General features: G+C 35.1%; 1 protein-coding gene across 1 annotated transcript in view; it reads right to left on the bottom strand.

The window, feature by feature from the left end:
* Positions 1 to 25381, bottom strand: part of Col3a1 (collagen type III alpha 1 chain) — a 37573-nt gene extending 12192 nt beyond the window's left edge. Inside the window, exons 1-30 of the mRNA XM_021152668.2 lie at positions 25163 to 25381; positions 15335 to 15534; positions 15039 to 15089; positions 14513 to 14626; positions 13241 to 13315; positions 11627 to 11680; positions 11182 to 11235; positions 10421 to 10474; positions 9406 to 9459; positions 9180 to 9233; positions 8545 to 8598; positions 8112 to 8156; positions 7927 to 7980; positions 7209 to 7253; positions 6754 to 6807; positions 6170 to 6268; positions 5748 to 5792; positions 5533 to 5631; positions 5283 to 5336; positions 5067 to 5174; positions 4316 to 4369; positions 3675 to 3773; positions 3290 to 3343; positions 3043 to 3141; positions 2707 to 2760; positions 2543 to 2596; positions 2172 to 2225; positions 1573 to 1626; positions 653 to 697; positions 35 to 133 (exon numbers count right to left, since the gene is read on the bottom strand). Coding sequence (XP_021008327.1) covers positions 35 to 133; positions 653 to 697; positions 1573 to 1626; positions 2172 to 2225; positions 2543 to 2596; positions 2707 to 2760; positions 3043 to 3141; positions 3290 to 3343; positions 3675 to 3773; positions 4316 to 4369; positions 5067 to 5174; positions 5283 to 5336; positions 5533 to 5631; positions 5748 to 5792; positions 6170 to 6268; positions 6754 to 6807; positions 7209 to 7253; positions 7927 to 7980; positions 8112 to 8156; positions 8545 to 8598; positions 9180 to 9233; positions 9406 to 9459; positions 10421 to 10474; positions 11182 to 11235; positions 11627 to 11680; positions 13241 to 13315; positions 14513 to 14626; positions 15039 to 15089; positions 15335 to 15534; positions 25163 to 25247 — 2118 coding nt within the window. The 5' untranslated portion in view covers positions 25248 to 25381. The remainder of the gene's footprint in view (positions 1 to 34; positions 134 to 652; positions 698 to 1572; positions 1627 to 2171; positions 2226 to 2542; positions 2597 to 2706; positions 2761 to 3042; positions 3142 to 3289; positions 3344 to 3674; positions 3774 to 4315; positions 4370 to 5066; positions 5175 to 5282; positions 5337 to 5532; positions 5632 to 5747; positions 5793 to 6169; positions 6269 to 6753; positions 6808 to 7208; positions 7254 to 7926; positions 7981 to 8111; positions 8157 to 8544; positions 8599 to 9179; positions 9234 to 9405; positions 9460 to 10420; positions 10475 to 11181; positions 11236 to 11626; positions 11681 to 13240; positions 13316 to 14512; positions 14627 to 15038; positions 15090 to 15334; positions 15535 to 25162) is intronic.
* Between the last annotated feature and the right edge of the window lie 261 nt (positions 25382 to 25642).

Here is a 25642-nt window from a genome sequence, read left to right as displayed (position 1 = left end):
TCTAATATTTACGGGAATCAGAAACTACAGTTACCTTTCCTCCCTCAGGGCCAGGGGGTCCAGCTCCACCTCTAAGGCCAGGGTTTCCTGCTGTTCCAGGAGGCCCACGTTCTCCAGGTGCACCAGAATCACCCTATCATTGAAAATATAATGTCCATATTAGAATCACATTGTCAGAAAAGAAAAGCACTGAGATTATGTAGTTTTGATTATGTCTAATAAGGTTTTGAAGTTAGAAATTTTAATAGTTTTGCACATTTTATGAGTATAAAACTTTAATTTATTGTTTGAGAAAAGGAATCTTGTAAAAAGCATAGCAAAATGAAATGTGTATTTCTCCTGGTTAAACTAGACATGTCTTTAAAGTAATTACTGTTATTATTCAGAGAGATAAAGTTTGTGCTTCTGCCACCAGGACAGTTCTCTGTAGGGAAGCCATACACCAGCTGTATTTCCCCTTGATGGCACAGTCTGTGGTGCTTAATAATGTTATAATATTCAAATGGAGCAAAATTAATACATTAGAAGTGCTTGCAGTACTAAACATTGGAAATCTAATTTTTCTAAGCAAAGAACCCTTTAGTTCAATGTACTTAAATTTTTTTCTCTAATCAAGTTACTCCATAACATGGTAAAAAGGTAAAGAAATTACCTTGCCTCCAGGAGTTCCAGGTGCACCAACTTCACCCTTTGGACCCTAGGAGGTCAACATTATGTATGGTAAGCATTTGTCAGTATGTACTGCACAGGTATAAACAACATTGACATCTGTCATGCCTCTATGTTGTGCAATTGTTTAGATCATGAAGCTATGTATCTTAATTCTGTTATTTTATATAAAATGTAAACGTTTTGTAAGTGGCATTATAAGTAACTCATGTTTGCTTTGTTGTTATTTCTGTGGCAGGGTCTCATGCACCTCAAACACATTCAGCCAAGGGTGATATTGAACTTCTGATAATGCTGCATTTCTCCCCAAAGAGAATGAGAAGACAGGCCAACATTTGGTTTATACTCTGCTAGAGGCCTCACCAAGTGTTTCATGCATGCTAGCAATCACTGTACCATTTGATCTACACAATACAAACTTAGCTATTAGAACATACAAAGCTAATAATAGATAAATGAATTTTGATATTTTTCACTTAGTTGCTATGTTTTTCCAAGTTTTTATTAGATATTTTCTTTATTTACATTTCAAGTGCTATCCCAAAAGTCCCCTATACCCTCCCCCTGCCCTGCTCCCCTACCAACCCACTCCCACTTCATGGCCCTGATGTTCCCCTGTATTGGGGCATATAAAGTTTTCAAAACCAAGGGGCCTCTCTTCCCAATGATGGCCGACTAGGCCATCTTTTGCTACATATGCAGCTAGAGACATGAGCTCTGGGGGTACTGGTTAGTTGATATTGTTGCTCCACCTATAGTGTTGCAGACACCTTCAGTTCTTTGGGTACTTTCTCTAGCTCCTCTATTAGGGGCCCTATGCTCTATCCAATAGATGACTATAAGCACACACTCCTCTATTTGCCGGGCACTGGCATAGCCTCTTTAAAATAAGATTCAACTTACTGGTTCACCTGGTTTTCCATTTTCTCCTGGAGGACCACTGGTACCAGGTATGCCCTACAAATCAACAGAATTACATTGTGTGTGATCACTTCAAACACAGCTATGTGAAAGCTTTTTATATACAAATGTATTTTCCAGGTAGTTAATGACATAATTTTCATAATTTTAAGGTACAAAATGTTTGCCTTATTCATTAACCAGTGACAGATAGATGATAGTTACATATTAGAAACCTATGCTCTCATCTATATTTTTTGTTTTCTCTCTCTATATATATACAGATGAGCTGAGAGATAAGGATAGATTAACTTAGCTATGTGGAGTTTTCATTATAATAGAGAAAAGTATGTGCATATAGAACTCTATGAGTTCAATTCATTTTTAATAAATTTATATGTGCATTCTAGAATACCAATAGAAGAAAACTACTAGTAATGCTTTATTTCAGGATGGAAGAAAAACTTAAAAATTAAGTTTCAGATGAACATGTAGCCTGCTCACAAAATGTTGAAATATATTTATGTAATAAAAATGGGTACAAAAAGAAAATAGGGAATTGTCCATTAAAAACTAATAACATTTGAAGAACAAGCTCTTACTTGTAATCCTTGTGGGCCAGGGGGTCCAGAATCTCCCTTGTCACCAGCCGGGCCCTAGGTTCAGAAGCACAATTATATACTCCATTGTAAAATTGTCATTCCTAGTTAGTCTTCAGTCCACCTCTCAGTAGGCCTATTGCTTACTTTAAAAGGCAAAAATGTTAAGAGTAGGGAAATCTTGATCTATAGAAGATATTCAAGCACATTAATACAACATATAATTAATGCCAACATTTAACTTGATAATAAAATAAGAAAGGCTAGTAACTGCTTGGTGAAATATGGCACAGTGGTAGAGGTAACATACATTCTAAACTCTTGACCTTGTTATATCTCTACCCTACCTCTATCTTAATTATATGAAAACTTACAGTAGGTCCTGGGGGACCCTGAGGTCCAGTCTCCCCATTCTTTCCAGCAGGACCCTACAAAAATGACAGTCAGGGAAACAGAATTAATACATATAACAAGGAAGTATTGAGGCTGAAGATGGCTGAAATGATTAGAAAGCCAGAAATAAACCAAAGCTACATACTGGAAGGCCAGGTCCTCCAGGGCCACCCCGTTCTCCATTCTTGCCAGGGGCACCCTAAAGAAAAAAGCAAGGGTTTATATTCTCAAAAAGTAATTCACTAATAAAAGTCCAAACCCCATTTTTTGACCTTGCTACACATGCGAAGCCACACACACACATACATACACCCATTGCCAACTATATATTTGTCTCTATTCATACATGCTGCTCAATTGTCACATATTCTTTCATGTTTGAATGATAGGCTAAGTATTGGGTGATTTCACATTTTCATATAGAGGTCAAAGGCCATTAATCTGTCAAATATTTATTGAAGAAAGTAATTATAGAACTTACATCATTTCCTTTAGGACCAGGGAAACCCATGACACCAGGCTGACCTCTGGGACCAGATGGGCCAGGGGGACCAGGGCGACCACTTTCTCCTTGACTTCCCTAGTAAGAAAAACAATTACCATAGTCAGGACTTGATGAACAAATAATCTGATTATAATATACATATACACACATTCAAATCTATCCAATGTATGCATTTAATTTTTTTTACTGGGTTAGTAAAATGAGACATCATAATTGTACATACAGGAGGTCCTGGTTTTCCATCATTGCCTGGTCCACCTGGACTTCCGGGCATACCCTAAATGAGAAATATTGCAGTCATGTGATTTAAATGTGAAAGTACAACATAGTTAACATGTACAACTTTGAGATTTACGTGTTTATATGTATCCTTGCAAATGTACTCCCTATTTGCTGCTTAAAAACTGATCCTAGTCAAATATTTAATTTTATTCTTGTCCTTAGTCTGTCTTGACCCATTTTTTTTTTTTGAAATAAGGAATTTGGTTTGGTTACTTTGCGACTTTTAAAAGGTATCATCTGGTGAAGTTGTCTTTAGCCTATCATTATTTGTATTGTCTTTCTTCTTACCAGTTTACAGCATTAGTCAAACAAATGTGTCTCCTTACCCGTATCCCTGGACCTCCAGGGGTTCCATCTCGGCCAGGTTCTCCAGCTACTCCTCTGGGTCCCGCAGGACCTGGGCCACCACGCTCTCCGGGAGGACCCTAAGTTGTGAGATAACAAGTCGTAAAAATTTTTTATTGACATAGACATTGACAATACTTAATCTATAACTGTTGGAGTTTTTGGCCTCTCAAGGACAGTTTTGTGTTGCTGTATTCTGATCTATAAAAATCATCTGTTTTAATTTGGTTTTCATCTTGAAGAAAAATTGGGCAACTATGATGAATATTCTATGCTTATAACCAACATTATTAATTGGAAGTAACTATTTTTTACACTTAATTAAGGAAATTTAATGATTAGAAGTTCCTTTGGAGCTTCCTCCATATGTGCAGATGATTTCTATAATTCTTGCAGTGACCCTGAGGTTAGTGACTTCTCGCTCAGGACATGACATGCATGAAGTGGCTTTAGTTGGTCAGATAGCCATGAAAGTATCAAAGTAGGGGCTAGAGTCACAAGGTGATGATTTGTGTTTTTTTATCCTGTTACATGTCCTTCACATAGTTATTCTCCCATTAGTGGTATAACATATGATAGAAATACCGATTTGTAATAATGGCATTTAGGAGCTGAAGTATACCTTTTCTCCTGGGATGCCATTTGGCCCTGCAGGTCCTCGGAAGCCACTAGGACCCTAGAAACAATCAACAGTTAAATATTTCAGTTTAAAAGATTAAAACTTTTTCATACTTCATAGGTTGCAATATAGTTATTCTTGTATTACTAAGATCTTTTAACAGAATGTGGGAATTAATTTAGTGGTAGAGCATTGCCACAAAACACATCATGGGGTCAGTTCCTAGCACTGAGAAAATAAAACAAAAAAAAAACAAACTCAAAACTCCTAAACAGTGAAATATCCTGAATCACGGGAAAAACAATTCAACAAAATGTATAAACAAAACAGAAATAAGCACTCAGATTTTAAGTTTAAACTAAACATGCCAAGAAAAACAATGGACAGAAGGGCAGGTGGTTCACAATTTATATCACTTGTTTAATCTCTTGAGAGACAGAGTTAGGAGAATCTCTAAATTTGGGGCCTGTCTGTAGTGAGTCATTGTGTAAAAACAATTCACTATTAAGGCTTTCCTCGTGTCTTAAACTGCTGTGGAGGTTCATACCTCTAATCTAAGTAGCAGGGGGAGCTGAGGTAGGAGGATTGCCATGAGTTTGAGACCAGCCTTAGCCACAGAGTAAAGGTCAAGCCAACCTAGTTTATAAGTAAGACCCTGTCTCAACAAACAAACAAACAAATAAACAAACAAACAAAAAAATCAAAGGTTACTGTGTCCCAATGAGTAGTGAAACTGGTAAAAATGGAAACCTACCCTTTCTCCTGCGGCTCCTGGAAGTCCATTTGCACCAGGTTCTCCAGGTGATCCATCTTTGCCATCTTCGCCCTTAGGTCCTGGAATTCCTGGGGAACCAGCTTCACCCTAACAATATAAAGAATTTTGCCTAGATTTCGTTGAGAAACTTACTCATTACTTTCTCATCACTCTGCAGTTGTCTGAGTAACTAAGCCCTGTTGGCTTAATACTGACCCGTTCACCGCGTGCTCCTGGCTCTCCCTTAGCACCGTTCTTGCCGGGTTCACCCTAAAATAAAACGAAATCTCCATGTAAAAACAACAAGGATTTGACTAACAAAATCACAATTGGCTAGATGTTATACTGTCATATAGCTAGAGGGAGAGCTGGATAACTTAAACTGAGAAGGAGTAAAAGGAATGTCAATATTTTGTTGTGAGAGTTAAACATAAACTTCCAGACATTGAAAGAGAGGTGAACTTACTGAAGGACCTCGTGTTCCGGGTATACCATTAGTTCCTGCTGGTCCAGGGGGGCCCCTTGCTCCTATTAGTCCAGGGGCTCCGGGAATGCCAGCCGGACCCTAAAAACAACACAAACACTCTCATTAGCAAAGCATGGACCTTCCTTTCTACTGTCTGGCTTTAATATTTAGTTCTTCTGTGTGAGGAAGAGCTGAGGGTGGGACAGCTTACTTACCATTTCACCCTTTCCACCAGGACTGCCATTATTCCCAGGAGGGCCCTAGGCACACAAGGTGAGAGAGCATATTATCAGAGCACATGGATTTGGAGTTCTCTGTTTAGAGAATATATTTACTGATAGGTATTATATATTGCAGAGAATATGTTATTTCTCTAGCAACAGCACCTATACATATATATATACACCTATACATATATATGTATATGTATTAGTTCCTGGTGGTCCAGGGGAACCTATATGTATAGGTGCTGTTGCTATATATGAATTATGTCAGATAGATACTTGTTCTAAATTATTAAAAATACAGGAATAAGAGAACTTTAGTTTTGTTTATTTCCTGCTTGGTGGTTAGTGTAAGCAACCTGCACGGATGGACTAAGTCTAGCAGCTTGAATTCCCTCTTATATGCTACTTACAGGAGGCCCTTGAGCACCAGCATGTCCCTGCGGTCCAGGCTCCCCTCTTTGTCCTGGAGAGCCATTTGAGCCAGGGGACCCTGCAGGTCCAACTTCACCCTAAAGAGACAAATTCCAACATGTCAGTTTTCCTTTCCACTTTTAATAACTTAGCTTTCAGCTCTGATTAAAGTCATTTCCCTAAAGCTATATTACTATGGTTATACGCTATAGCTAAAACAAAGGATTATTAATCATAGCAACAAAGGACAACGGTAAATATGGGTCTGCCCATGTTATAGATGTTTCCTAGAAAAGACCTTGGAAAAAGTCGATGCACTCAGAAGACATATCAGGATGGTACAGTACTAATGAGAATATATTATACATCATATGTATGATATATTATATACTATATATACACTATATACTACATATTTATGCACACATATGTAAGAGAGGAGAGACTGGAGACTAGAATGGAGCTCTAAATCTCTCTGTAGATGAAAATGTACATTTGATTATTTTTATTGGTCAATTCTGAGAAGCAATCGAATGAATTTTTGTCTATATTTATATATTCTTCTAAAGAACTGTACGCTTACCTTAGCACCAGGGGATCCAGGGAATCCTGCAGTTCCAGGAGGACCAGGGGGACCCTAAAACAATGTACAATTTGCACATAACAAAGTTGTGTAAGATAAGAAAGGGGTTACATCTGAAGTTTGAACATGAGTATTGCTAGACACTTTTTCATTAATCCTGTGACTTACAGGATACTTACCTCTGAGCCGTTGTACTCTTTACATCATAGAGATACTATCACTATCTATTTTGCATTTCTTTTAATTGGCATGTCCAATGTTGGATATTAAACACAAATGCCATGTACATGTCAATCTAGTATGACACCTACAAATTGCTTCCATTTCCAAGGTTAAAATAATCAAGAAGCAGTATGGATTTTCTATATTATAATATAGTATAATATAATATAATACATAATTCAAAATTTCTAAGCACTATGGAACAAAGCAGGATTGGATGCAAAGTTACTCACAGGTTGCCCGTCACTGCCCCGAGCACCATCATTGCCTCGAGCACCCTACAAAGAGAAGTTTGTCTCAATATTTTCTTACTTATGAAAGATTAATTAAAAGTATCATTAGACTACAATTCAAGATCAATTAAACTGAATTTCTCTCAAATATAGAAAGTGAAGTTTGAGCTGGGTGTGGTGGTGCACGCTTTTAATCCCAGCACTCGGGAGGCAGAGGCAGGCAGATTTCTGAGTTCGAGGCCAGCCTGGTCTACAAAGTGAGTTCTAGGACAGCCAGGGCTATACAGAGAAACCCTGTTTCGAAAAACAAAAACAAAAAAACAAAACAAACAAACAAAAAAAAGAAAGTGAAGTTTGGTTTCAAACATTTTATTATGAAAGTTTAGTTACAAGTAATGTTATAACTACGATCCAAGCTCAATTGAGTTGATTTTGCCTCAAATATATTAAAATTTGCTTACTCATCACATATTTTTAGACTCTGTGTTAGAATGTTGGGGCACCACATTAGTGGCATGTATCAGAACTAGATTCTGGGCTTTTAGAATTGAATGTGAATATGTTACTCTAATGAATTATGAAACTAATACCCCAACAGCCATCAAAATTATGACCAGAGAGAGCAATTGTAAGACATTCCTTTCCATATCATTACATCCAAAGCTTGACAGAGCTGACCACCCCTACTTTCATCTGGGTACACTATGGCAATACTCACTGCAGCTCCAGGAAGGCCTGGTCGTCCTCGCTCACCAGGAGCACCTCTGGGACCCTGCAACCAAAATTCAAAGCATGATCTTATTGTAAATGTGACATGTGTGAGAACAGCTGGAAAGGAGAAAGGCAATAGGATTGGAAGCTTAATACTAATACTGATAATTACATGAGAGGAAACATAATTACCATTGGGCCAGGAGCTCCGTTGTCTCCTGGAAGACCATTTTCACCCTAGGGATATGCAAAATGTTACTATTTTGTGTAACAGACACTTTGACACTACAAATATTGTATCACAGAAAATACTAAGAAAAATGTGTACTTTAGTAATATCAAATTGCTGAATGAATTTGATTTTCATTATCAGATACTTCAGTTTCTGCATTTTAAATGCACGATGGATAAACATATTATTTACTAGACACACTGAGATATACAAACATTTTTATGTCCGATTCTTTGTTATTAGCTTTCATGGAAGATTTAAGATTTACATATAGCTAAGCAATGGCTAGATGAAAAGGACAGTTGTAAGACTAAGTTAGGTCCCGTAAGATAAATCTTAACAGTTCCAGACTCGAAAGGAGTTTACTCATGAACGCTGTGTGCTCCAATTTACCTTCAGTCCAGGAGCACCTGTTTCTCCCTTTTCTCCATTGCGTCCATCAAAGCCCTAGAAATATTTTTAAAAACAATTGTTTATTCATTTTTATTTTTTGTTTTGTTTTATTAGATATTTTTTTTATTTACATTTCAAATGTTACCCCCTTTCCTGGTTTCCCCTCCAAAACCCCCCTATCCTCTCCCCACCCCTTTGCTCACCAACCCACCCACTCCCACTTCCTGTCCCTGGTATTCCCCTACACTGAGGCATAAAGTCTTCACAGGACCCAAGGCCTAAATTTGTTAACAACTCAGTATAGTTGGTAAGTTTTACATTGAATTTTCATTACTGTTTTTATTATATGTGGCTAATGTAGTGATAATTTAATCCATGTAAATTTTGAACTGCTGAACATTTGGCAAAGTATTACTACAAAAAAAAGAAACTAATGAGAACATTCAATTTAGTATGATTAAAGAGTTGCCTTAAGTACAGAAGAGTAAACCCTAGTTTGATGGATATTGTTCTTAGTTTGATAGATTTTTGGATGGATTGACTTTATCTAAAGTTTGTTAAAACTAAAAGTGCTCTGCCTATTCATAAATTATATCTAAGTTCATGAATACAGGGTTAGGATTAGAGTCACTTACTCTGTGTCCTTTCATACCAGGGAATCCAGGCATGCCAGCTGGGCCTTTGATACCCTAAAAGTAATGAATGGGAAAGATGGTAATTAACATTCAAATCAACATTCAGTGATAAAAATGCATTTATTTTGATGTTTATTTCAGTTTGATTATTTGTTTGTTTTTTTTTTTTGAAGTTAAAATTAAAATACTTTGACTGTTCTAGGTAGTTTATTTAATGAAGACTTACTGGAGGTCCAGGCAGTCCACGCTCTCCAGGTCGTCCGGGTCTTCCTGACTCTCCCTAGGCAGAGAAATAAAGAATATATAAAGGTTTATGTATGGGGAAATGTGCAATAAGTAGGGAGCAATCTGTTTGGACTGAACGTATAGTTGTGAGATCATATATTTTTTCGATTATTTATTTTTTAAGACACAATCTTCCTAGGTAACTCTGGCTGGTACTGTACTCTTGAAACTTGCAGCCACACCTCTAGAGTGCTCAGATTACAAGTGAGTGTTTATTGCTCAGTGTGACACCAGTTTTCTCAATAGAAGAACTGAGGGAGGCTTCTCCTACCTTGACATAAACCTATGAAGAAATAGTACAAATGTCTCACATTCCTGAAATGTTCAGATCTTTTCCAAATCAATAAGAGGAATTTACCATTGGAAGTTAAATAAGCAAAAAGGGAGAATATTTAATATTTATAAATTTATGCTTATAGAGAAATTATATTAATATATGGAGTCTATGTGACAGAATATAAGGAAAAAAAAATCCTGCCATTCCTGGAATGAAAATAAAGTCGATCTGAGGGTTCTGATAGAACTTATCAAATGATGTATACCTTTGTGAGTACAAAACAGAGATTACTACTTAAATGCAATGATAATATCCTGAAAAGTGAAAAAAAACAATCATCTCATCACACAGTGATTCAGAGATTCAATAAATTTAACAAGATTTCTAATGAACATTTCAGTAAGAGAATGTGACTCTCCATCAAATTACCCTAGAAGCAATAAAAAGTACTAATCAGGGCTAGACATAACTCTTAAGAAAGGTAATTTGCGCTCAGACATCCATTTTAAAATGCTGTGGGAATCCTCCCAACCTCTAATATGAGCTAAAATGTTTGTTGGGTACAATTTTTTTGAAAGAGGCTTCCATTTCTAAGATTCTTTGATAGTGGATGCATTTAAGGCAGTCTGTCATTCAACATGAATGTTGCTGTATTTCTATTTAACTTATAAGTACTTACATCCTTTCCAGCAGGACCAGATGGACCAAGAGCACCAGGAGGTCCTGGAGGACCCTGAAATAAGAAAATAGAAACAGAAATAATCAATATTTTGTGTTACATTTTCTTGTTGTATGATATGTGCATTCTGGAAGCAAATGTGTCTTTGAAACATCCCTCTGTCCTCACCATGAAAATTATTCTGAATTTATATTATACCTTCATTATATTTAAGTTTTAGTGTTAAATAAATTTTAGTGAACTATTTAAATATCATGTATCTATGTCATACTAAATATGTATATTTGTATTTCTATATTTTGAGATATTGACTATACAAAAATATAAAAACATTTTGCAATATTTCAAAATATTGTCTTAAAATAACATTTATTTTATTTTTTGATACCTATATGGCATATTATTCTTGGATATTCTTGTCTTTCTCTCTGCACTATGCAGATGTATGTTTATATGTAGGCATTGTGGTAGAATTCATATAAACGAGTCTATAGAAACATTAGACATGTATTTCCTAGATAGGAAATTTTGTTATGTCTGGGAAGTGGATGATTTTGGTGGTTAACCAGTCAGAAATCTCCAAAATCTTTGAGTTCACCTCAAGTTCCACACACAAAAAAAAAGCTAAATTGTCATGGAAAATTCAAGCACATGTGCAATCTACACTCTAAATGAACCAATGAATGACTTAGAAACTGATGATAGAATTCATGTGGGAAATGAATTTTCAATGTGTTTAGCAATTCTCAAGTGTTACTTACTGCTGGACCAGCTTGACCAGGTTCACCAGGGGGACCTTGGTATCCAGGAGAACCCTAAAATAGAAGAATACTGTAAATATATTTAGGTAACAAGAGCTTCACATGAGTAAATCACAGCTGGATTATTGTAAGAAGTCATAGTTAGTGGATGTAGGCAGAAATTTTATTATATTTTATGATGATTTAAGAGGTTTTTAGGATCACAATAAAGTTAGTTTTATTTTATTTCACTAAAATTGAGTGGTGATGGACTCCAAAGTCTGTTGTATACACATGTAATATGTATTTTAATTTTACCAAAGGTTTAATTGATAATAATTGTTGGGGAGTGAATTGTTTATTGGTTGGGATTATGGATACTGAAATGGCTGATTTATATCCATAACTGCATTAGCTTGCTTCATATATTCATGAAGAAGAAAGCACCAAAAGGAATGAGACTTACAGGAGATCCAGGATGTCCAGAAGAACCAGGGGGTCCTGGAGGGCCTGGGGGACCCTGGAATGTAAATTTGAATGATAAACCCAGTAGATAAATGTCCACATTGTAGAGTAGTGTCTATTCATATATAATGCCAGTATGTATTAAAACATATACAACTTTATATCTTGTTATCTGATAACATACCATATTTAGTTCTGGGACATTTTCAATAAAGATTTTTGCATGAAAACTTTACTTCAGATGAAATTAGAGATACAGTCTAGATTACCAATTAATCTTAAATATGTTAACACTAACACTTAAGAAAGGGAATTCAAAGAAAGTCAGTATAAAATGTGTTGATAAGCTTTATAATATTTCTTAGATACCTCTCTAGGTTATAAATTTTTTTGGATGAGCATATTGTGGAAATATCTTCATACTATAGATCTTATGGTATAAGTTTCTAAAATAACTGTGTCAGTCAACTCCAAACCTCATAGCTATAATGATATACCACAGTAGTGATGATGTGAAGATTTAGATATAAACATGAATCATTATGCATGGGGCACTCACAACTTAAAACAATTTATCTAGACATTATTCAGATATTCACACTAAACTAGAAAAACAGATTTATACTATTTTTATATTCTGATAACAAAAATTTAACTTAACTTTAGGTTATCTCTCTGAAATGTCAATAAATTGTAGTTTTATTTGGTTTTGGTAATCTTTTAAGGGAGGATTTATAACATGAGTGTAATAATAACCAATATTTACAAATATAATATAATCTCCATTTGATTTTCAAATAGTTTTAAAAATCATATCAAAAACTGTGGAAAAATATATATTTCAATTTCTTTTATACCAAATACAGTACTCTTTTATAGGTACTTTGGATTTACTGATAAAAGTTTTTTTTCTTTACCTTGACAAATATATTGCTATACTGTATTCATTTATGCTGATATTTCTCTGAATTATTGGGTTCAATATTGTTGTACTTCCTGAGAACTATTCCAAAGCAAAAGTCACCAACATAGGTGACTTCAAATCCAGTTTTCAATCTTTTTGCTCTTTTCTGTTACTAAAATTCTCGGTCATTTAGAAAGTTTTGAAAGCCCATTACTGTCTAGGTTGAGGTATTGTTTATGGTAGTGGAACATAAAAGATCAATGCATTCTAAAATTACTAATGCTGGATTTAAAACCCGAATGAAAAACAGACTGTGGTATAGGACATTCGTGACTTAAAGTTCATTTAGAATGTAAAAATCAGTGAACAAGATGAAAAAAAGATGCAACTTGGGTGAGAAGATGCAAAGTAAAAGCAATCCTTAACAAAACTACATTTAGTTACACAATAGATGAAAAAAGAACGGACCAGAGCATGGTGGTGGGAAAAGCCCTTGTACAGGTGGGCACGAGGAAACAGCAATATGGAATGACATAAAACGCCACAGGGAGGGAATGAGTTAGGATAGAAAAATCATGAACAGGTTGCTGTTTTCTCTTCCAACCTTGGTAGTCAATGAATCTTTTTGTACGATTGCATGATAACATTGTGTTTCTAGAAGAAACAAAGGCAGTGTGATACTTGAAAACGCTCAGAAACATTTGTACTTACAGCTGGTCCCGGATAGCCACCCATTCCTCCCACTCCAGACTTGACATCATATGAGTCGAATTGGGGAGAATAATTCTGTAGCAAAAGGGTCAAGTACATAGATCAGATCACATTAATACAAAGATCATAGTTATTTTCCAAAGCATTTGTAGTTAGTGTGTGTAACATGTACTGTTCGCTGACATTTCTGCATGCCATATATGATATGTATATCTTGCTTATTGTGTCATTTTATGGCTTTAAATATTAGACACACTACAGAAATGCTTGCTTGTGCAATGTATGGAGGAGATTTTAACTTTAGATATTAAACAAAAACTGTCCTCTTCAATTTGGTCTCAAATGTTATTACTGAAACCATTATTTCTACACAATTGTTATAGCATTATACACAGAACTCTCGAATATTTGAGGACAAAATAACTTTGAAGTAACAACATCCAAGTTTTGAATATCTGACAAAACATGAGTATTAAAATTATTTTTCAAGAAGTCAATAAAATTATATATATATATACATATATATATGTAAACATATATTATATATGCCATGCCATATGATTTAATAAAAGCTGAAACTTCAGTCATGAATCATTGTAAACAATAAAACAAATCAGAAAGGCTCAGAGCTTGCTTTGAGTTCTAGGGCTAGCTTGGCTCTATTTGATTTCTAGGATGCTCCTTGCTGCTGAATTGTTTTGGAAAATACCTTTTATAAACCATACATATTGGTTTATATAGATTCATAAGTTCATCTAAACCCATACAGCAGAACTTTACAATGTTTATATACTTAGTTATTTATTTTATTCCCAGACTGATTGGTTGCCCTAACTCAGAAGGGAAAAAGATGTGCATTAAAGGCAACTCTGTTTATACGAATTCAATAGGCAGTTTTTGGAGCTGCTGTTTAGTGCCCAGCCTTGTAAGTCTTTGCCATTTGTGCTTGGATAAGATTAGGGAATTGCTTGTAATTACCGCACTTCCTAAATACTCTAACTGTTTTAGGAGCTAATAGTCTGTTTATCAAACATAGTGAGTGTAACGTGGACATGTTGAGAAATTGGGAAACTTTAGAAGGACATAGTAGCAATCGTATTATATGGTGACAGTTGAATACTTTTAAGGCTCTTAGCACATAGAAACACTAAGGGTTTTATGAATATAGAAAACTAGAGGACAGAAGTTGCCATTATGAGATAAAAATATAGACCAAACAATGACAAACGAAGGCACTTATATAGAAGAGAATTTAATTCTGTAATTTCTTACCTGGCCACCAGTTGGACATGATTCACAGATTCCAGGGGAGCCAGGAGGACCAGGGAGACCTGGTTGTCCTGGAAGGCCAGGGTCACCATTTCTCCCAGGAATGCCAGGAGGACCCTAACAAAACAAGGCAAACAAAACAACAAAACAGAGAAAATATGAAGTAGTTCAGAATCATCATTAGGAATTTTTCTATTCTTTATCAAACTAGTTATCAGTACAATAATCTGTCCTTAGGCATAAGTATATTTCAAACTAAGTCTTATGAATAATTGTTTATTATTTTCCTTTATATCATGACCTACATTTTCTTTTTAAAATTGAAAAGGGTTGAAGACTTTCAAACTTGGGAAAACTGAACCTTTACATATGTGATCAGTTATAGACTTTCAGTATGAGTTTGGCATCATTTTCATATATGTAGGACAGAAGAAAATTCAGAATGATGAAAATTCATTTGGAACAAGGAAAACCAGCCTTTTCTAGAAATGTCGTTAGCAACTATTGTCCATGGGGAGATGTTACTTACTGGATCTCCCTTGGGGCCTTGAGGTCCATGACCATCAGGAGGCACAGGAGCCTATAACATATAAAGAATATAGAGATTAATATATATAAACTGTAGCACAATTTACATCTTTATTTCTTAAATCTGATTATATCCAATCTCCTGCTTTCTGTTAAAAGTGACACCATTCAATTGTCATGGCAACAGACATGGCTTGCATTTCTTTCAGACCTCTATGCAATAGATCCTATTTACATGTTTAAATATGGTTCTTGAAGATGTAGATTTTGAAGAGTTTATATATTCTACAGACTCACAGGTGTAGATGGTTGTGGACATATTGCACAACATTCTCCAAATGGGATCTCTGGGTTGGGGCAGTCTAGTGGCTCCTCATCACAGATTATGTCATCGCAAAGGACAGATCCTGAGTCACAGACACATATTTGACATGGTTCTGGCTTCCAGACATCTCTAGACTCATAGGACTGACCAAGGTGGCTGCATCCCAATTCATCTGTGGGAAGATAAATTAGAAGATATGGCAATTTAAAAAATGTTTTGACAAAATGTACATTTGTTTTTGGTTGTGCAGTAATGACTATTTACAAAAAGAGTTAAAGTGAAGAAAGTTTGGAACAAGAAATGCTCTTCTTTCATTAAGAATAGATAATGTTTCCCCTCTATAATTTCTATGTACCAAGGAACTACTTGTTATCATAAAATTGGCAAAGTGCAATTTTTCATAAAATCAATTGTTTTTATTTCATTTACATTAAAAAGCTTAACACCAGTAGATAACATTCAAACTCTTGTCTATTACTTATGCAGCTGGAAATGAACAGTTTTACCCAATTGCTCTTCTATGTTCTAATAACAGATGGGAACATTCAACTAGAAGGATGCCTTTTGTTACTAATTCTGGGGCCTTCTGGATTTTATTAACCCACTTCAAAAATCCATGGAAAATTTGAGCTAATCTTGGCAGTATAAACCTCTTCCATATTGTCCTGGGAGAACTAACAAAGCTTATTTTGTGTTGAATGTCACTGCTCACTCTGTTGGCCATTAGTGGGTCAGTATTATATCACATAATGTGTTGTATATCATACAAGAACAAAAGAGTTTTCCAAATGCCCCAAAATAAAGTGATACTTTAAAACAAATATTGACAATGAATAAGTAAAAATAATAGGGGAAGCACGAATGATGGTTTGTGTATTTGTGGCTTACTATGGCAAGAGAAATACCTTCAACCAAAATTTTAGACTTGGTTGTTAATTATATATAAGAAATTGAAATTTCAGCAATCATTTACAGTGAATCAACTTAAGTCATGCCAAAATAAAACCTGGCCTGAATTCTTGAAATGTTAACTGTGTAGTATGGTTAAATGCAGCTTGAAAATTACTATGAGAGTTTGCCAATAATGAATGAATAAATAATAAGTTTTCAAACATCTGCAAATAATTTTGAATATAAACAATGTCTTGCTGAGTTCTTTTACATTTTCTCAGACAGTAAAACTTTATTTTCTCATAAGCCCAATTGTAATTTAAATTTTCTGATTCCCTATCTTCATATTTAGATAATTTGAATAATCTAAAACCATTAATAATCTAAATCTTAAATCCATTAAGACAAATTTCAGAACATCCAGTCTGTATAGACAACAGAGTTGCTTCTAATTCTCATTTATGTCAATACTACTTTAATCATGTCATGAAATAACTCAAGCTTCTTGTATGAATTAAGATTTATTTTTTTATCTTAACAATGTACTGATTTAACAGCCAATCAAAGACAGTTCTGACATTTTCCATAGGTAACAAAGATAATGCAGTCAAACCAAACCAAACCAAACCAAACCAAACCAAACCAAACCAAACCAAACCAAACCAAACCAAACCAAACCAAACCAAGACAAACTAACCAAACTGTGTTAGATAGCAAAGTTGTCTTAGATCCTCCTCTGATGTCTGTAACAGACTGTGAGAACAGGACAGATATTCCTAAGGCTTTAAAGACCACAACTTCAATCTCAATGATTGTAAAAGCTAAATACCAAACTGAATACCTCAGAGTAATTGATGCAATGCTGTCTGGGGTGCTGTTTTGAAGAAAAAAGCTAAGTCCTAACCCATTTATATTTACCTAGAACTGATATTTTGTACTTAAGAAAAAAATGAAATTAAAGTGCTGAAATAAAAGATTATCAGTGAAATCACTAAAATCTTCTCATGGGTCCTCCTCCTTTAATGTGAATAAAAAATGATGCTTTGTATTAGACTGACACATACTCATTTGATTAGCTTCAATTTGGGATATTCTGCATGAACATGTGGACATCAAACTGCCTGATCTCAACTCTTAAAATACTAGTAAATTGAGCTAATGATTCTTTCAATAATTTAATTTTGCATGAGGAATATTTTGCCACATTTAATAAAGTGTGCAGGTTATTAAAAGGAACTATTGGATACTTTAAAAAGTAAAGATACAATAAAATACATTAGAATGAATTTAAAATCATTTTATTATTTCATTATAATAATTATTAAAATTATTATTTTATTTAAAAATATAATTAAAATAGATTTAAATTCCTCATATTTTAAAAAACATCATATATTTTATATGCCCTTAGAAATACCATGAAACGTTTTTCTCATCCATTCTTCTTCACAAGTGTATACCTCATTGAAGGTATTCTCACATCAGAAGAAAAACAGTGTTTGTTATTTGTTTGGAATGTTGACGCCGACTCATTAAAAGCTTAAGTGAATATTTTAACCCAGGGTTACATGATAGAAAACTGTTATTTAGCTTCCTGTTTCTAAGTTTTTTTTTTTTAGAAATCTTATTGAGTGGTTTTTAAAGTGTAGAGATTTCAACATAATGATCAGTGGATCTTAGTACATCTTTACTTCTTATATTTTAAAAACATTTTTACTTCACTTTAATTAATATACCAAGTTGTAAACACCCTACACCTTAATGGAGTTTCATGTATTATATTGACACATATAAACCAATATTATGTTTAATCCACATTAAGCATATTTATCTACACAAAAATTTGTAATTTATGGTAAAACCTTTCAAAATACTTCCACCTATCCTTTAAAATACACTACACACTTTTATTGCTAGTAGTTGTCCTACTGTGCAATTCTACACCAGAATATTTTTGGTGTTATCTAATGGTCAGGTCTCATTGACACCCATTCTGCATCCTGCCCTTTGCCTCTAGAGACCACCATTCTAATCCTAATGTGACCTCAATTTTTGGGGTGAGTTCTTTCTTTTAATCTGCTCAGAATATTTAAAATGATATTGTATATGGTCTTTTGCTTTAGAAAGTTGTGTTGTTCTACATAAATAAATTTGGAATGTCTAAAAAAATAAGAAGTAATGAATCTAATTTGTTGCCCAAAGTTACTTCATATCCCCTTGAAACAAAGATGGCATGCTTGAAACATCAGATTCTGAAAAGTCACAAGTAGATCTTGCATCTGAAAACTAGCCCTTCCTATTTATCTTATCATCTTTGCCTAAAAAGGGGGTGTTGCACAACTTCTTCTGATTCATCACCTCATACAAGGCAATCTACTGTTACCAATGTAGGATACCAGAAGCTGAGCCTATGATATATGTACCTCATGACTCCAGCTTAGGGAGCCAACTTGGGAAGTTATTGTAAAGCAGGAAAAGAGGACATTTCCTGGAATGCTCTATGCTTTGCAGCACTTAAAGATAAGATAACACCTGACATGTAGGACTAAGTTACCTCACAATGTCCCTTTCACTTATTAGGGTGCTGTGTTCACAGAAACTTTGATAAAGAGGAAGCTGAACACTTTTGTAAGAAATATTAAATAAAAGATAATTGCATTTTCAATTCTGGACAAGGTAATAAAGTAAGATGCTCAAAGCTGACCTTGGGATCTCTGCAAGTGCAGGATGCACTCTGCACTCCTGAGTCACCTTTCTAGCAACAGCACAGAGATGCTGAAGAGACAGTCTTTTAAAATGGAAATGAAGTTCATTTTTAAGTGTTGTTTTACATGGCTAGGGAGATTCTGGTTATTCTACTTTCCACCAAGAAAACTAAATGAATGATGCTTAGGTGTTTCTTTATTTTATTCTGTATAGGCACATGCTTTTTATGTCCCTAAACTTTTCCTACAACTTGATTGATATTTATTTTGCCAAAATAAAAATAGATAAATGGAAAATTAAAGTATGTATAATCATCAAAATACATCTATAATGGATCCTACCAAATTATGAAAATATTTAATATATTTAATTTATTGTATAGCAACTTTAGTTTTATACTTTGAGAATGCAGATGTTCATGTAATCTTTCCTATCATTACATGATACTTTAATTCCTTTCACAGTGTCATGGTAGTTGACAGTACTTGGCAAACGAATGATAGATCAAGCCTCTGTTCTAGGAACTACTCTTGAGTGGCTGACATCTTTTTCTTTTCTTTCAAATTATAAATGCCACTAGGTTAGCCTTGAAACCACAATCCTTGCTGTGAGTTTTCAGATTGCTGGGAACATAGGTGCAGACTGCTAGGAATGCAGGCATGCATCACTAATATCAAATTGCTGGAAATGCCGTTGTGTATCACTGCATTAGACTGCTGGGAATGCAGGTGTTCATCACTATTCCTGATGCTTTATATCAATTTTATGATTTCCTTCATGCATGTTTTGAGCTGAATGCTATCACAGTCCTCAATGCACACAAAGAACCTGGGACAAACTAAGTAACTATCCAGGTAAAATACTTAAAGGAATTCAGATTTGAATCTAGCATGTTTTTCTAAAATCTGATATTCCTAACTTCATTATGTTTTTACTGCTTTCAAGGATTCTATAGAATGAAAAAGACCTGTTTCAGTACCCTGTCACAGATGGTTTGTAAACTCTGTATCCTTTTTAAAGGAATAACAGTGATCTCTAAAATGTCTTTTTTTTTTCTCTATCTTAAAATGGGAAGATACCATCTGGAGTGGAATCCTACTGTTTATTTCTCTTGACCTTATGAAAAAGGTTTGTATTTCCAAGGCCACCCTGATGGGATCCAGACCACCAGCAAGATGAATGTGTGACTTGGAAGCCAGGCACTAAGACTGAAAAAAACAAACATAAACTTTCTGCATCAGATACATAGATGTATTTAGGATGACTAAGGCACTACTTTTCAAAAACTATAGTTTTTGCTTGATTTGCATTTGTTAACTTCTAACTTGAGCACAAGTCTCCTTTGAATGCTACTTGGGCACTATAAATTCTGTGCAACATCATAAAGTGTTTCTGTGAGAAATGTCGTTTGTTGGCCTCTACAACAACAAACACAAGAACAAAAAAGTCTCACAACTATGTTAACTGAGAAAGTCATCTTTCAATGCTCATTATCAAAGCTAATTTAACTATTAATACGTTTTGGATTAGTTGTGGTTTTACCTTACTTCTTTGGGGCAATTTTAGTATTTCTTCCATTTGAACTTTCCGTTTTGTTCATTGAGATTACATTTGAAATGGCAGGGCTTGACCTCAGCCATGGAAAAAGCAAGGCTTTGATTAGTTAATCTGAAAGGAATCCACTTGGGCTATGTTTTTGTTAGGCACAGACAGAACTTCTAGTGGTTAATGTAACTCTCCAAAGTGCAGCTAACAAACGACTGCTGTGCAGAACTAGCTCAGAGTTTCCACTGCTTTCCTGACAGGCAAAGTTTCCTCCTTTAAAACTTTTGGATTAAAAAAAAAAAAAACAATGTGGATTTTTTTCTAAGCATGGAAAATAATGACACTAAGCTTTTAGCTCTAAGAAACAGAATGAAACATTTTATGAGAATTAGCTCACACATATTGCCAGAAAGTCACAGTGTACCCGAAGCTTTAGTGTCTGCCAGGTCCAGCAAAGGCAAGCTCATCTTTGATCTTCCCAGCTCTGACTTACAAGCAATCCACTTTAATGGCTTCAAGGTGGAGTTATCAGTGATTGCCTGTCACAAAGTACACATAGGAACCCGGCACTAGGGACTGTCATCCTCAATGGTCACCACAGAGCTTCAGTGGTTGGCAGTCTTTTCTGAGTTACCACTCCAGGCCTGGTCTGAGACTGTAGGTATGAAACAGGCCTTTCTAAAGAGGCCTTGCTTTCTTTTAGCATCTCCTATAGTTCTGGACAAATCTTTTTAAAAAGAAATCCAAAGGCAAGTCACCAAAGAATCTGCATTCATTAATGGGCCTTTCCTCTCCACTTCTCTCTCACAGCATGGTTTCCGAAGACTTGCTCTCTTCTACAATGCTCAACTGGTCCATCCTAGATCTAAATGTGATGCAGGGTTTGTTATAGGCCCTTCATTCTGAGTACTGTTGAGATGCTGAGGAAATAAAGGGGGTCATGAATAGAAACAACAAAATCTTGTATTGGTAATACTTTATTTACTTACAATGTACATTTTTACAGAAAGGATGATAATTTCTGGTTAAGTCATTAGCTTCTGAGCCTTTTGCTTAATAAACCAGATTAATTTGTTAAAAATTGAATACGGAATAGAAAAAAGGACTACCATTTTTTTTTAAAAAAAAACTTTATAAATAAATTTCTAAAATAGTATGGAACTTGGAATCTCTCTTTTATTTACAAATACTTACAAAAGTAAAAAAAATGCAGATGTTCAAGGTTTATGCTTTTGTTCTCAAATCATGTAGTATTTCATTAAATTTTAGTTTCAGTACTAACCCATCCATTCCTGTTTTTAAGCTTTACAAACACACTGTCTGTTACATGACTGATGATATTTAAATATGTACATAATTGTGTATTTTCTTCTGTTAGAAGTAAGGTTACTACCGTGACTTTATAATACATTTTATTCCATTGGTTCTATGTGATTAGTAATTCGGACAACACAAACAAGAGAAAATGTAAATGCTAATCTTAGCTATAATTTTCCTTTTTAAACATAATGAGAAATAAACTCAAAAATATGAAACAAGAGTTCATTCTCTCAGTTCATTTACAGTTTTGAAATCACAAATCAGTTCATGGTTCACAGTTAATTTTTGTGAAATTATCAACATAACAAAATGCAGAAGCTTAAACCTTAGAAGACATTTAGCTTGTGTCCCTGTTCTAAGGAAGCAATATTACTAACATCTATTTATGGACCTATAGTCAGCAGAATGCAAATATTAAGCGAGGATGATATTAGCCTATGAGTAGGAAAAAATACATTTAAAAATGATGCAATGAATTTAGATAAGTTTCTATCTTTTCTTTGACAGTATTGGAGATTGAAGCTAGGGCATCATATGCTCTGGAAAAGCTCTCTACCACTGACCTGCATCTCCAGACTTCTATAAACTTTTCATTTTGAGACAAGAGTCTCACTCCCATTCAGACACTTTGAACTCAGGAAGATTTTGGACTTGTATTCATGTACGCTCAGCCTCCCAAGTAGCTGGGAATGAAGGTCTGTGTCACCATGCCTGGCTGGAAACTATTATTTTGACATTCATTTCCAAAAAGTCTTACAATATATTACCAGTTTGTTTGTGTATTCTTATGTCTGGTAACATTTCATTATCTAATTATTTTACTTATAAAAGGAATGTATAATTTTTGAATCTCTCTCTCTGTCTCTGTCTCTCTCTCTGTCTCTGTCTCTCTCTCTCTCTCTCTCTCTCACACACACACACACACACACACACACACACACACACACACACACACACACACTCACACACAGAGGATCCTGTGGTGCAAGAGTCATGTTGGCGCTGGTTATGGAAATGGTGTCTTTGTTAGCCACTAGGTGGCATGGTTTAGCACTTAAAAATCCAGCATGCTTAAAAACCACAGGAAATATAAAACAGACCACGTTTTTTCCGTAGCTGAAATAAAAGGCATGAATAAAGTAAGACTTGCACAGATTTGTAAAGAGACAAGAATTCTTTGTGGAGACATGTTTCATATTCCAGAAAACTCCCAGACGTTAATGTCCAGCAATTCTGTACGACTTCTAGGATTTCTGGAGAACATAGGAGATAACCCCTTTAGAGTTCTCTGAGTGTTCCCAGTGTGCTGAATATCTGCTACTTACTGAAATCTCCTCAAAGTTAATCATTCAGTAGGATTTTCACTAAAAACCTGCAAGGAATGTGAAATATATGATCTTAAATCCTCTTTATCCTTCTTGGATTTTTAAAGACCATAGCCCAAAGGTGGAAACAAATGAGCTTAGGATGATGTTAAGATGGTGAGAACCAAACATGTTTCTTTTCCTACTGGAGTTAGATTGGGAAGAAACACACCTACTGTGCCTATAGTATTTCTCATATTACTATAACTGTTAAGAAACTACAGATACTATGTTAATATTTTAGTTAATGTCCCAAAGACATAGCTTTCTTCCTCTTTCTTTCTTTCTTTCTTTCTTTCTTTCTTTCTTTCTTTCTTTCTTTCTTTCTTTCTTTCTTTCTTTCTTTCTCTCTCTCTCTCTCTCTCTTTCTTTCTTTCTTTCTTTCTTAAAAAAATAAGATTCTATGATTCTTCGCCTAGATTTCAGAATAAAAGTTTGGGCTGCTAAGGAATTAACATTCCTTTGAATCATGTCTCATATTAATAGGGAAGGCTTGGGGTTGTTACGTCTTCCAGGAGGGCAGGATGTGAAGAGAAAGTGAAAAAAGAAAGCTAAAAAGGAATTGACTATCCAAAGAAAAGAAAATGTGAGGTGAGCTGGGAAGGAGAGAGGATGAAAATAAAGATGGGAAGCAGAGAGTGACTCACTGAGAACAGGGAGGGGTGAGGACTGGGGTGGGGGGGGAGGGAGGTGGATAAGCCTAGGATGGGGGTGGGGTGATGAGTGAGGAAGGAAAACTGGGAGGGGAGTTCCTAAGGAGCCCAAAGGGGTGGAGAGATAAGGAGGGGGAAAAGATGGAGGGGGATGGAAGGGTGGGTTAAGGGGAACAGAATTAAGAAACAAGCAATCTGGGAGCTCTTTCTCTGTGTATCTATGGACTGAACATACAGAAATATAAAGTATGTCCTTCACCTACTCTTGCATAGATAATTTGTGAAACTAGTAAAGACATTGCACACAGTGGAAAAATGAATACTCATGAAGCATTTGCTAAAAGTAAAAGTTTTAAATACCAACGTGTTTGATTATGTATGAAAAGAACTGCTAGCAACTTCTTTTAGCCACAGATAAGATTTACATCAACACAATTATTTTGAGGAAAGTGTGCACACCAATTTTTCATGATGATGAGGAACATATGCATTTTTAAAAGTATTTAAGTAAATAATGAGGCAATTGCTTTTAATTTGGGGCACAAGAAAATAAAGATCACTATACTTGGCTGCCAAAACTATTTCAAGTCTGCCTTTTTGAGCAAAACTTGTATCTTTACCTTGTTTGGAGGAAAGCAAAAATATTCCTGTTAAATCATGTTATCTTCAGTAGTGGAAATCCAGCTAAACAGAACATAAAACAACTTTTGGCAAACTCTGAGCACATCGAATGTGTGCAATCATGGAATGCAATAAAACAGAAACAATGACATGTTTTAGCAGCCTGGGCTCATTTCTGGAAGGTCCATAGATAGTCCACATTTATAGTTTTACAGAAATACATAAGGGATTCTACTTATCTTCTATTATCTTCTTAAGGGATATTCATTTCAGAGGTATTTCTAGTGCATTTTTTTTAATTTGGAAAACATGGTTAAATATCCTATCTTTGTAAAGAGAGCAGTGTACAAAGGAGAACATGAAATTATTACAAGAGACCAATAAATTCCAGATGGCCTGGGAGCATGCCAAGATGTTCACAATGCAGGAGGGGAGTACTTTAAAACATTTTTAAAAAGGTGAACATGAAATCAAGTTAATTTAAGAACAGTTTTTACCTTAAACAACTAGAGAATATTACACATGTACATTAACTTTAAAAAATCAAATATAGAAAACAAAATTAAGGTTAGCAAAACATTCCACAGTCAGAGGCTAGACAGGAAATTCTTAGGAGGCTGATTTCCCACTATCTTACCCTTTGTAAGAAGTTAAGGCAAAAATTAACCCAGAAAGCCTGTTCAAATCAGTACCTACTTACCTACGTTGGACTGCTGTGCCAAAATAAGAGTGGGATGAAGAAGGGTGAGAAGAAACCAGGTTCCACTTTGCACAAAGCTCATCATGTCTAAATATCAGACATGAGACTCTTTGTGCAAAAGAGGAGAGAGGAAGAAGCAGCTCAGAGTAGCACCATCAGTTGTCCCTGCCCTTCAGCACCGGGCCCGTCATAAAACTCAGCCGCTCGCTTCTCTCTGCTCTGGCCTTAAATAGGAAAAAGTTTGGCTTCCCTCACTTTCCAGCCCCTTTCTGAAATATGAGAGCAGAACCCATCCCCTCAGCAGTAAAAGCAATGATTAATATTTTTTTCCCTGTGTATAGAGGACACAACCCACAGACAGAGAAACAGCACATCTGGAGCATGTGTACATCAGCCTATGCATATGTTTATACCATGCATTAGTCTTAAATACATATTTGCATGACAGGAACACCTAGGAATGTGCTTTGTGATAGTCTA

This window comes from Mus caroli, unplaced genomic scaffold (assembly GCF_978045245.1).
Source record: "Mus caroli unplaced genomic scaffold, Mus_caroli_1 scaffold_1, whole genome shotgun sequence".
NCBI classification, from domain to species: Eukaryota; Metazoa; Chordata; class Mammalia; order Rodentia; family Muridae; genus Mus; species Mus caroli.
The sequence above is the reverse complement of the archived record's forward strand: the minus strand, read 5'-3'. Positions and strand labels throughout refer to the sequence as shown.